This window comes from Anolis carolinensis, chromosome 4 (genome assembly GCF_035594765.1).
Source record: "Anolis carolinensis isolate JA03-04 chromosome 4, rAnoCar3.1.pri, whole genome shotgun sequence".
Classification (NCBI taxonomy): domain Eukaryota; kingdom Metazoa; phylum Chordata; class Lepidosauria; order Squamata; family Dactyloidae; genus Anolis; species Anolis carolinensis.
The window spans coordinates 23,781,213-23,794,665 of record NC_085844.1 but is presented as its reverse complement, the minus strand read 5'-3'; the positions used below and the strand labels follow the sequence as shown (position 1 = coordinate 23,794,665).

At 39.7% G+C, this 13,453-nt stretch overlaps 1 protein-coding gene across 6 annotated transcripts in view; it reads right to left on the bottom strand.

Moving 5' to 3' along the window:
• Positions 1-13,453, bottom strand: part of sybu (syntabulin) — a 57,556-nt gene that overhangs the window by 10,741 nt on the left and 33,362 nt on the right. For all 6 annotated transcript variants that reach the window (XM_016992763.2, XM_062980083.1, XM_062980084.1 and 3 more), the window contains 2 exons: positions 13,174-13,374; positions 1,969-2,071 (listed from right to left, as the gene is read on the bottom strand). In XM_016992763.2, coding sequence (XP_016848252.2) covers positions 1,969-2,071; positions 13,174-13,374 — 304 coding nt within the window. The remainder of the gene's footprint in view (positions 1-1,968; positions 2,072-13,173; positions 13,375-13,453) is intronic.

Below are 13,453 nucleotides of genomic sequence, written 5' to 3'. Positions count from 1 at the left end.
GGGGTACACAGTACACTGACGTGCTGAATGAATCTCTTGGAACTGTAGTTTGCCCTCTCAAAAGCGGGGGAAAAACAAACTGTAAGTCCAAGAATACTTGGCTCAAAAGCTGAGTTTGAACAAATATTATGGAGACATTTGGGAAAATTTCAAGCTCTTTGCTCTTCCTTGCTTGAATAATTTTTTAAAGAAATATTTACACATTTCTCTAATTTGAACATTCCAGGCTGTAATTCTAAACTTTTTGAGGCAAGGGGGAATTGATTAAAGGTTGCCAAGCTACTCGTGTAATACAAACTAATCCAATTTTCATTTCCAGCAGATTAATTTTGTTTCCATGGAATGATTGATTTCTCTCAGCATGAGAGCTTTTCTAGGGAGAGGAGAAAGTTAATATCATCTATCAAAATAGTCATCTGTCAAAAAAACATTAGTCACTGATGGTCATAGACCCTTTTGCCTGATTTTTTTTCATGTCAGGAGTGACTTGAGAAACTGCAAGTAGCTTCTGGTGTGAGAGAACTGGCCATCTGCAAGGATGTTGCCCAGGGGATGCCTGGATGTTATGATTTTTTACCATCCTTGTGGAAGGCTTCTCTCATGTCCCCACATGGGGCGCTGTAGCTAACAGAGGGAGCTCACCTGCTCTCCCCGGATTCGAATTGCTAATCTGTCAGTCAGCAGTCCTGCCAGCACAAGGGTTTAACCCATTCTGCCACCGGGGGCTCCTTTTGCCTGATATAAGGCCAACTCAGTCTATAATCAGAAGGGTTATCTTTACTACCGCTTTTAGTTTTTGCACATCAGTATACTGATGTCACAGCAGTGGCAGTTGCTCAGCATACAGCAATACATAAGCTGGGCTGCCAAAATGTTATGGACAGAGAAACAAATGAGTGCTGATCAGAGGGCTAAGGTTAATTGCTGTGAATGAGGCCAATGAAGAAACCAAATCCAGCTGCATCTCTCCTCTTTGCATCCTGACTGTTTTCATCCAATTTGTTGACTTGCAAAACTAATATGCCAAATATATAAAAAAATCCTTTTGCTGTAAAACAGTGGCCTTAAGATAATAACTTATCTAAAAAAGTGTTTGCTAGGGGTAGGGAACTGAAAGCTCATGTGAAATTATAAAAGCTTGTGATAAAGTAAATCAATTTTTCTAAGATACCACAAGGAGAGCCAGTGTGGCATAGTGGTTTGATGGTTGCACTAAGACTTTGGAGAATGGGGTTCAAATTCCAACTCATCCATGGAAGATCACTGGATATGATCCGGTGATACAAGTTGCATACTCCCAGTCTCAGAGGAAGATAATGCAAACTGAAGTAATCTTACCAATCTTAAGATTGCCATAAGTAGGAAATTACTTGAAGGCACACAATAATAAAATATCACAAGACCTCTGAGGATACCTACCATAGATGTGGGTGAAATGTCAGGAGAGAATGCTTCTGGAACATGGCCATACAGCCCAGAAAACTCACAGCAACCCACTATCACAAGACCCTCTTAAAAATTTCTCTCTGCCTTATATACTGAAATAGTCAGAGGGTACATCCTGACTGATTGAAAAGTCCCAGATTTTGTTCATGTTTCTTCCAGTTGTTTACTGGGTGAAAATAAATTCACCAGGAGGAATTCTATAGTCACTGCTCATATTGGGATAAGTAACCTGCACAGATCTCTAAAATAACATCAGAATAAACAGAAATAAAATTAGAGTTTTGCTGGTCTTTTTAACCAGCCTGGCTGCACTTTTAGGTATATCTTGGAAAATTCTCATCCAGACATCAGATTTATGTTTGCACTACAATATTTGTATAGAACATAACTAAATGGATAGGGAGAAAATCCAGGACAACTTCCCCTGTGTGCATGTTCCACACAAAATGGCCCCTAAAAAGGGAAAATCTTCAATAGAAACATCATTGATTGGTTAGAGATGGGTAAGATGCTGTTGCATACTTGCGGGAAAACGATGATCTTTTGCTTCCAGTTGCAGACATATGGACCTCAGGAGCCGAAATGCTGCCCGTGCTGCTCGAAGAGCTAAAATCAGCCTCACTTCCTGGAAAGGAAAGGGGAGGAATAAAAATTTTATGGAAAATTTAACTCAACCAAGCCTACAGTTTGCAAAATGGTAAGGGAGGAGCCCCTTTCAGACTCTTAACATTTCTGCCAAGCAGATGAACCAAAAATGAAATACAGTGCCAAAGTTATTTGGAAGGAAGGTTATATCTTCTGTGTAGTTTGGAGAAAATAAAGTCTGCTATCCCTTAGGTATATGGAGTAACTAAAACTAGAATGTATTTACATGAATGAGTCCTTAAAAAATTACACCATTTTTGTGTTGTCGAAGGCTTTCATGGCCGGGATCACAGGGTTGTTGTATGTTTTACGGGTTGTATGGCCATGTTCTAGAAGTATTCTCTCCTGACGCTTTGCCCACATCTATGGCAGGCATCCTCAGAGGATGCCTGCCATAGATGTGGGCGAAAAGTCAGGAGAGAATACTTCGAGAACATGGCCATACAGCCCGGAAAACATACAATAACCCTACACCATTTTTCATCAAAAGTCCAAAGATAACAAGGTGAAAATACCTAAGATAGATCAAAGCAAGCTAAGTTCCAGAACAACAGCAAATCAAGAAGTCAAGTCTACATAAATAATGCACGTTGACACCAATGCTATAAAATCACTGGAGGTGTAGTTTAGCAAAATCTTTCGCTTTTTCTGCCAAAGAATGCTGGTGCCTCACCAACCTTCAAATCCCACGATTCCATAGCATTAATCCATAGCAATTAACGTAAACTCAAACTACATCGATTTTCCCATGTAGAGGAGCCCTGAGCTTGTCTTGTTTCTCAGCTACATACTGGGTGTGGTGTGGTACTGGTTGTTGTTCATCTTGCTATGCAAAGATGTGCTTTAAACCACCACCACCACCACCAATAAGAACAACCATAGCCCACTTTCATAAAAAACAAATTACTGCAGTGCCTTTAAAAAGCGTCATTTTCCTTCTATATCCATCTGGAAAAGAAATGCATTATGAAGTGAGGGGAAATCCAAAGAAATACATAGGGAAAAGACAAGTAAACACACAAGCTGTAAGCTCTGCTCTAGGTCAGTGTTTTGCATATTTCAAAATGAATGACAGATTGTGCGAAGTGCTTATGGCACCGGTTTCATATTTTTGTTGGCTCTGTGTCCTCCTAGATCAGTGAAGTGGAAATGATGTTGCTATATTCGAAAGAACTGCTTTTTTCTCTTTCATGATCCCCACGGCTTTCCCTGCTAACAGCATCACACACACTATCAAAGCACATTCTTGTATAAAATTACGATTTCTCACTTTGGGAAATTAACCAGGTCCATTTATAAGCACTTTAAAGAACACTGAGGGAATACATTTTCTTATTTGTTTAACTTCCGCATATGGCAATGGAAAGGAGTCATGCATATATATACAAAGTCATTTTAACTATAATGTAAGATGTACTTAACTGCAGTTTCAGACTGTATCAAATCAAGTTCAGTCAGCCCTCCACATTTGCAGGTTTGACTTTTGTGGATTTCATTTATTCATGGATTTGATTGAAATGTTATCTCTAGGATTCTTTAGAGATTCCAAGAGACAACACCTCTCTATAAATCTTTAGGCTTTCCAGTTCTATGGGCTACTTCCAGCTAGTGATGTAGCTATGCCCTTCTCCATTCCATCATTCCAGATTTTTCCCCCGCCCCATCTAACTTTACTCCTATTAATTTGGTAAGGACAGTCCTGATTTATCCTGATGTGTCAACTTTTCAGCTACTTTGACATGTCCCAGTTTTTCTCCCCTCCTCCCATATTCCTCTTTTTTCCTCCACTTGTGCCAGCTGAGTTCAAATGAATAACAGTTTGCATTCAATTAACTCAGCTGGGCTGTGGATCTTACATTGCAGAATTTTGCTTTTCCCTGTAAATTTGGGAAAAAGCAAATTGTTGCAACCTCTCCTAGCTTGTTTGTTCTCATTATGAACTTTGGCCATGTTGAACACACTCTCATATTGCTTGCCAATGCCCACACAAGTCCTAGTTTTCATGGGTATAATGTTTGAGAGTATGACTAACATTCACCATTATGTGGCCAATGAACATATGTAGGTGTCATTGTCATGATTTAAGGGATGGCTAGTTTACTTAATGCTGTTTTATTGTACTTCTACTTTTAAGTACATACATTGTACTTTTGCAAACCACACATTTTGCTACCTCTTTCATGCTTCACATTGACTTTACGCCTTCCAACACCATCACTTTGTTTTTCTATCATAGGATGGGTCTATTAGCCATATCTCAGGATCAACCACCTACATTTGAGTGTGTTCTGATGCACACAGCTCCGCTCTTCATCTTCATTGTTTTATTTCTGTCTTCAGAGCTACACCCCTTTGCCCCATTTTACATGTTGTTGTGGCTTTACCCAGAGTGTATACTGGGACTGATTTTATCAGCACAGAAACACTATTGTTACAGATTACATTTTCCAGTTAACTTCAAATGTTATGGCCAGTGGATGATTCTGAAAGTCAGAGTCCAAAAAAAGTAACTTCTCTGAGCTTTTGTATACAAGATGCTTATGCCAAAGCACATTTGCACAAGGGAGATTCATGTATCGATATATTTAGGATGATCATCCTGGAGGATTTAAATTTCCAAGGGAGAGAGAGAAGGAGGCAAACAGGAAATATTTGGAAAGTTTAAGACTTTATGTTGATCTCATTGCTGACATTTGGGATCACGTGTTTACTTAAGCTTTTGGTATGAGGAAAATATATATTCCTGTATGTAAACAAGATCATTTATATTATTTTTTCTAGCAAGATGTGTGTATTTAATGCTTTCTGCAGAATCTAGTTTCATACTGTTGTATCCATGGAGACAGATCCCTTAATAACTCCTCCAGTTAGCGGGTCAAGTAAGCAAACCTATGCAGCTCCATAGCAACAGACTTGAGACTAAAAGGGAGCCTATCAGCAAATGAGCAACATCCTTCTTCTGTCTCCTGCTCTAGGGAAATGGTGCAGCATGTTATCATCATGTGCAGATTGGTTCAAGCCAAAGGGGCACCATCCATTTTAAGAAGGTGGGCGAGGAAACAAAGAACAGAGCAAGCTATCAGTACTTTCTGCCTTGCAATACAATCAGATCCAGGCACCTTTCTCTCTCAATCTGTATGTGCATGCGCACTTGCACACATTCATGCAACTGGTGTTAAGCAGAACAATTATTTCAGAAAATAAAGAATTGGGAACAGTAAAATCCCTACGAAGAAGCCTTAACTCACAAAGTCTCCAGTTCTCAGTTTAAGGAAGGTGTGCTTCCGCTATGAAGCAAAATAAGTTTATTGCAGATTTGGGACATTATTAAAGAGCAGCACAGTTGTACCTCCACATTTGCATTTTTGACTTTTGCAGATTTGATTATTCATGGATTTGATAAAAATGTTCTCTCTATGAATTTCTAGGTCCTCAACTGTGACTCTATGGTCAACCTCCTCCGGTCATGCTGCTGGAAAACCAAGAGATCTCTAGAGAGAACACTTCTCTAGAAATCCCTATGTTCTCCATTGTAATTCTATGGTCAGCTTCCAGCGAAATCCTACCATAAAGTCATCCTGAAAGACCTAGAAAATCCAACTGAGGTGTTCTCTCAGGTTTAAAACAGCAAATTCATTTTTTTCACTTTCATGGAAACCCCTGCAAATGTGAATATTGTAAATTATCAAGTTTTTGGTTGCTTTATTTTTATTCCAAGACATGGGGAAATATAGGCCTGCCTAAATAGCAGGAAGGCACCTGATCGTGTCTGATCTGAGACATTAACTAGGGTCAGTCCTGGTTAGTTCTTGGAAGGGAAATTCCCAGTGAATACCATGCACTTTGGGCTATATTTCAGAAGAAGGCAATTGATTAGCTCTGTTAGACCCATTTGGTATGCATGGAATGTACTTTCATTTATACACAAAGATCTTTGAATGCCATGGAATTGCTTTGGAGGACCTAGAACATGCCTAGAATAGTGTTTCCTCAAGGCCTTCAGAATAATTTTATGGTTAAGTTCTGTCAAAAGTTGTAATGGAAAACTTCTCTAGGAATTTTCTATGTTCTGTAGAGTGATTCAACGACATTTTTCAGCTGGAAGGCCAAGATATAATTCTTTTGAGTTCAGAGATTATGCCAAATGGATCAATTGCTTAATGCTGTAATTTACATCCATCCATTTGGCGGAGTGATTTTTTAAATTTATGAATCAAAGCATACACATCTCTTCAAGTATTGTGAGCCATTGAATATCATGAAGACTTCCTAAAAGAAGAAGCCAGCAGGAAGAAAAATGTATTTATTCTAAACCACTTTCTCTATCACTGCTGGTCAGTAGGTTTTAGTCAAGCATATCTGGAGAGCACTAGGTTGAGAAAGACAGCTCTTAATCATAGAAATTCCATATGTTGCAACAGCAACAACAATGACAGTGAAAGACTTTGTTATAAAAAGCTTACAATCTAAACTAGAGCTATAGAAAAACAATAGAGTGAAAGAACTACTGTCATGCGCTCTATGTGGGTCAGTCTTTGAAAAGTGCTCAGAAACTTCAGTTAGTCCAAAGAGCAGCAGCCAGACTGCTAACTGGGGCTGGCTATAGGAAGAATACAAATCCTCTGTTGTAACAGCTCCTCTGGCTGCCAACTCGTTTCCAGGCAAAATTCAAAGTGCTGGTTTTGACCTACAAAGCCTTCTATGCCTCCAGTTCAGGTCATCTGAAGGACTGTATCTTTCCATGAACCTAGTAGACATCTAGGTTCCACTGTGGAGGGCCTTCTCTCAGTCCCACCACCCACTCAAGTACGCTTGGTGGAAACACAGGAGAGGACCTTTTGGGTGGCTGCTCCCAGATTGTGGAACTCCCTCCCAAGAGAGACCAGGATGGCCCCATCACTGCTGGACTTCAGCAAGTAAGTCAAAGCCTTGTTCTGCCAGCAGGCATTTGGAGAAGAATAAGGGGCATGTTGAGAGGAAGGTTTTGGGTGGGATTCGGGGGAGAGAGAGATTGTGAGTTTTAAAGGCTATTTTGTATTCATTGTATTTTAATGTGTTTTTACCACACTGTACTATGTAATTGTTTTTTAACTTTTAAAAACAAGTGTGGACCTGCTAGCTGCCTTGAGTCTCTATGGGGAGAAAGGTGGGGTATAAATAAAGTTAATGATGATGATGATGATGATGATGTAGAGGTGGGTGTGAAATGTAATTCACCTTGACTGCCATTCTGCTTGAGTCTTAAACAGACCTAAGTCCACTAAAATGGTCTGACATTTGCATAAAACTGAAATGAGTATAGCTTAAACATATGGTCGTAACTTCACTGAAGTTTTACATGTTATCCCAAAAACATCTTAAATGAAGTTAGAATTTAAAGATGCTTTTCCAATGTTTCTTTCATTTCAGGAGTGTCTTGAGAAACTGCAAGTCATGTCTGGTGTGAGATAATTGGCTGTCTGCAAGGATGTTGCCCTGGGGACACATGGATATTTTCTGATGTTTTACCATCCTGTTGGAGACTTCCCTCATGTCTCTGCATGGGGAGCTAGAGTTTACAGAAGGAGCTCACCTGTTCTCCCCGAATTCGAACTGCTGACCTGTCAGTCAGCAGTCCTGCTGGCACAAGGGTTTAACCCATTGTGCTACCGGGAGCAATTTTCAAAATGTTCCTGGTTGATAAACTAATTTTGATTCCATGTAGTCTATCTCAAGAACTACTCCAATTCACTTTGAACATTCATCTTGAACAGACAAACAAAACTGTTTGTAGGCTCAGGGCCCTTCCACTCAGTCATATAACCCAGAATATCAAGGCAGACAATCCACAATATCTGCTTTGAACTGGGCTATCTGAGTCCACACTGCCATATAATCCAATATAATTTGGATTTTATACAGCTGTGTGGAAGGGACCTAAGATCAACTAAAGTGGTGCAAATGACAGTCAGCATATGAATGATGTATATTTTTTCATAAGTTGGAGTCCCCTCAGATGAGAAAGGCGGGGGTAGAAATGTGGTAAATAAATCAATAAATAAATAAATAATACAGATAATTTCTCTAAATCTGTCCCTTTGCAATAGCATCACAAGAAACAATGGACACTTGGTATCCAGTGGAGTTTTGTTCCTGGAACCCCCATGGATACCAAAATCCAAGGATAACCCTATTATATACAACACTGAAAGTACTGAGCTTTTTAAAAAATACTTTGAAGCAGTGGATGATTGAATCCATGGGTACCGATTCTGTGGATACAGAGGTCCCAATTGTACTATAAAATAAAGGATAGGCGAAGCATCCTCTAACAGCATAAATGGAAATAAAAATACAACCATCATTCGTCTATTAAGGATAAAATAGGAGTGAGAAACACTACTAAAAGTCTACCTTATCAGTTAAACAGAGCAATGCTATCTTTAGATCTAGCCTCCACTGCACTGCACCCTCCACTGCACCTACACAGCATTTTGTATTCTGGCATTGGATCAATGTGAAGCTATTCTCTAAAACCTTTCAACTGTTTCCATGACAAAGCCACTATTCAATCGAGTACATTCTGTACCCATGTCTGAAAAACACACACACTATTTTCCTCATAGGTTGCTGATCTTTGCAGCAAATCAAAATCATGCTTTCCTTGCAATGGAATGCTACTCATCTGAATCAATATGGAGTCTAAAGGTCCTTCATGACACCCAATAGCTCTTTCTGAAAACTCGTGTCCCTGGTTCATCAAAAAAGGAAGGTGGTGTATTAGTGAATTGGATTTGGCCATCTTTAATATTCAGAATCAAATATATCATATTCAGATTCTAGATCTATAGAATCATGGAGTTTGAAGAAACATAAGGCCATGTGCTTCAACACTGCAGAAATCCGTAGCTATAGCCAACAGTCTTTATTTAAAGACCTTCAGTGAAGGAGAGTCCTCCACCCTCTAAGGCCCCATCTACACTGCCATATAAAATCTTGATTATCTGCTTTGAACTGGATTATATGGCAGTATAGACACATATAATCCGGTTCAAAGCAGATAATGTGGATTATCTGATTTGATAATCTGGATTATATGGCAGTGTAGAAGGGGCCTAGGTCTCGTAGGTGGTTCCATAGTATGCTTTCATTGGAAGTTACAAAACAGTTGTACATCCAAATTCCTATAAGATTCTTATCTAGGAATTATCTAGTTGCTCCAGCATGGCTCTGTTGTGATTCTTAGTGGAAGTCATTCATTTCAATAGGATTGACTATTATCTATAGATTCCTGTTCATGAACACATCCCCCCCAGACACAGGAATTGTACTGTATCTCAATAAATATATTAGTGTGCATACACATTGAGTTATACTTGCCATGCAGCTTGCAATTACAACTTGACAATACTGACATTACTGTTTCAAAATGTTACTGTTGATAAAGTTGATACTATTTGGATACTAAGTTGAATAACTAGTTATAGTATGACTTGTTATTAGTATACTTTTGTATGCTAAATTCAGTAACCCTACTTTAGGACACCCAGAATATCTGGATGTGGGGCATTTTAAGAAATTGAGTTTTCAGATTTTATGCCATGTGCTTGCATCGATGGATCCCCCTTCAAAAATGAAGTAATGAGTGGCATAATACATTATTTGACAAACAGCTTGGGTTGGTGATCTATTCAATAACAACAGGTTACTTTTGTGGGACCTACAATAGGTTACATAACAATTTCCTTTTAAAAAACAACTTCCCAAGCTCTACTAAGATCTATAGGACAAAAGAATGATGCAGTGATTTGTCAATTGTCATCCACCATTTTAAATTGAAAGAAATTTATCCTTGAAATAAACCATGCCTAAATGAAGTAAAAAAGACAAAATTATGACAGAAACAGTAGGTGTTACATGAATCTGGATTTAATTCACAGTCCTCAAAGTTTCATATGGGTCTCAAAAGAGTCAAACATTCCATTTTGATCACTGATAAGTCTTGTTTTGCAGAACATTTCTCATCCCAGCCAGTTTTAATCCTGGATTTTAAACTTATGTCTTGTGTCCACTGTATTTTAATCATTGCTCTGTATATTTTAAAACATGTATTTGCTAGAGGTATGTTTTAATATATAGATTTCATATAATGATTATGCATTTTACTTATGAGCCATGAGAAGAGGCAGGTAAGAAATAAAATTATTATTATTATTATTATTATTATTATTATCATCATCATCATCATCATCATCATCATTAACATCATCTTGGTGTCCATCCTCTGAACATGTTCCAGTTTGTTGTCAAAGGCTTTCCTGGCCAGAATTATTGGGTTGCTGTGCATATCTAGGCTGTATGGCCATGTTTTGTCACAACTTCTGAGGATGCCTGCCATAGATGTGGGGGAAACATCAGGAGAGAATGCTTCTGGAACACGGCTATACAGCCCAGAAAACTCACAGCAACCCAATGCCCCAGTTTGTCAATATCCTTCTTCAACTGAGCTCCCCAGAACTGGAGGTCCACCTAATTCCTTTAATGGCACGGAAATACTGACTAAGAGTCTCCTGATGGTCTGAATATAGGTTAAAAATGTCTCACAATGTTACTCCAGTTATGTGCATCAGACATGGTCTTATGACACCCATGCTAACATTATACTCCTGTCTCTCCTGGCACACATCTAACCGGGAATGAATATTCTTTTGTAGCCACGCACACGTGTCAGGGTTTCCCCACTGGCTAAGTTCCCCAAACAAGGTTCCCTGTGTGTTTAGGAACGACTTCCAAATACCCCAGAACCACTCTAAGCAGGGACAGTTCTAGTTAGTACTTGGATGGGAGACTACCCCACTTTAACTGCCAAGGCTCCATGCTATGGAATCAGGGGAGTTGGAGTTCAATGCAGCACCAGCACTTTTTCCAACAGAAAAGGCTAAAGACCTTGCAAGATTGCAACTCCCATGATTCCATACCATTGAGCAATGCAGTGGAAAGTGGGGCCCAACTGCATTAATTCTAGATGCAGCCTTGATCATGCAAAGAACTCTCCCGTTAGCTGTGCAGCTTGCTGCACTTTGCCAACTACCTGAATTAAAACAAGAGTTGCAATTTCCAAACAACACTTAATTTCCAACCAGGAAAATAGGCTCTCTATCTGATAATGTCTTTGACTAACTAATTCCAGAGAGTCATGATTCTGTATTTCGAATGTTCATTTCTGAGCTTCAGCTTCTCATTCCTTTGCTATTGTCGTGCCCACCCCGGAGAGCCTGTCTTCCGCTGATGGTGCAGAAGACTTCTACAGAGTACTTCTTTGGCACTTTGCCTGCACACACAGCTGACTTCACTTCCATTTAAGCACAACTACAAAGAGGGTGGGATACACACCCTCAGACACAATCACAGGCTGTCTGCCCACACCTGTGGGATGTGCTACTCAAACATTGTTGCATCTGCAACTGTGAGATGACTGTTGTTAAAAGCAGGCAGCCTTAGCCTTGCTGGCCAACCTGAGGCAAACATTCAAGCCACCTGTACAGATTGTTACTGACTCTGTTCTGATTGAGGGTTGTTGTGTGTTTCCCAGCCTGTATGGCCATGTTCCAGAAACATTCTCTCTTGATGCTTCACCCACATCTATGGCAGGCATCCTCAGAGGTTGTGAAGTATATTGGAAAAAACTAAGCAAGGAAGGTTTATATATCTCCAGAAGTTCCAGGGTGGGAGAAAGAACTCTTGCCTGTTGGAGGCCAATGTGAATGTTGTAATTAATCACCTTAATTAGCATTAATGGCCTTGCAAACTCCATGTCCTGGCTTCTTCCTTCCTGGGGGAATCCTTTGGAGGCGTCAGCTGCCCCTGATTGACTCCTGTCTGGAATTCCTCTGTTTTCAGAATGTTGTTCCTTATTTACTGTTCTGATTTTAGAGTTTTTTAATACTGGTAGCCAGATTTTGTTCATTTTCATGGTTTCCTCCTTTCTGTTGAAATTGTCCACATGCTTGTGGATTTCAATGGCTTCTCTGTGTAGTCTGACATGATAGTTGTTGGAGTGGTCGAGCATTTCTGTGTTCTCAGATCTTATACTGTGTCCAGGTTGGTTCATCAAGTTCTCTGCTATGGCTGACTTCTCTGTTTGAGTTAGTCTGCAGTGCCTTTCATGTTCTTTGACTCGTGTTTGGGCAATGCTGCATTTCATAGCCAGGACTTGATAGTCCGCTAACTTAAGATACTTTACCAGTTGCAGTGAATGAAAGTTAAGGAGAAGGTCACAAGAAGAAAAATGTCCTCTTATGACACATTGGGCCACAAGTTGCATTAAGAATTAAGTCCAGGTGCCAAAGTGCCAAAGCTTTCCAATAACAAGCAGATCTGGGCCAGGAAGCCATCAATCAGAACAGATTGGGCCACACAGTTTACAGAAAACCTATACACACAGATAGATACCTTCATAAAAACTCCAACCATCACCCAAGTCAAAAAAGAAGCACAATCAAAGCCCTGGCAGACCGTGCACAAAGAATCTGTAAACCCCACCTCCTCCTAGTTGAACTAAACCATGTAAATTGGGCTCTATAAGTAAATGGAGACTCTGCCACAGACATCAGAAGAGCTGCAAGGCCAAGAACAAGCCATGAGAGTAAAGACAAAGATCCACCCAGAGGAAAGGTGTTCTTACCATACATCAAGGTAACAATTGACTGCATAGTCAAGATGAAGAAGAAACACAACCTACAAACTAGCTACAGACCCACTAAGAAAATCCAACAAATGCTATGTTCAGCAAAGGACAAGAGGGATCCTCTCACCTCTGCAGGAGTCTACCATATACCATGCAGCTGTGGACAAGTCTATGATGCAAATATTTTTATGTCTTTCAATGTCATTTCTATGTTGTTTTTAAACATATAATTTGCATCACTAAAAACTAAGGCAGCATCTAAAAATGCAAAGATCTAGAAAACCACCTATGCAGACTCTGTAATCTGATATACTATAAGTGAATGCTGCATGTAATTTGAGAATCTGACAATGACACACAAGCAAAACAAGAACAAAGCTGGCATCTGAGCATGCAGAAATCTAACGTGATCTTACCCGGCTTTATGAGGCTTGTCTTTGTTTCCTTCTTATATCGAGCAGATTGTTGAGTCCCGTCTCCCATTGTTCCTGCATTAAATTTATTTCTTGCGTACTCTCCTCCATTAGTGCTTGTACAAAAACCAATTGGACCGTTTCCAGTATCAGGAGGCGTCTTAACTGGAGAGACCGACTGGCTACTGGGGCAACCTGTGTCATCTGAAAATAGGAGACAAAAAAAAGGCAGAGAAAGGGTTATTGACCAGCTTAAATACAGGTTGGGCAGGGAATCAGTTGG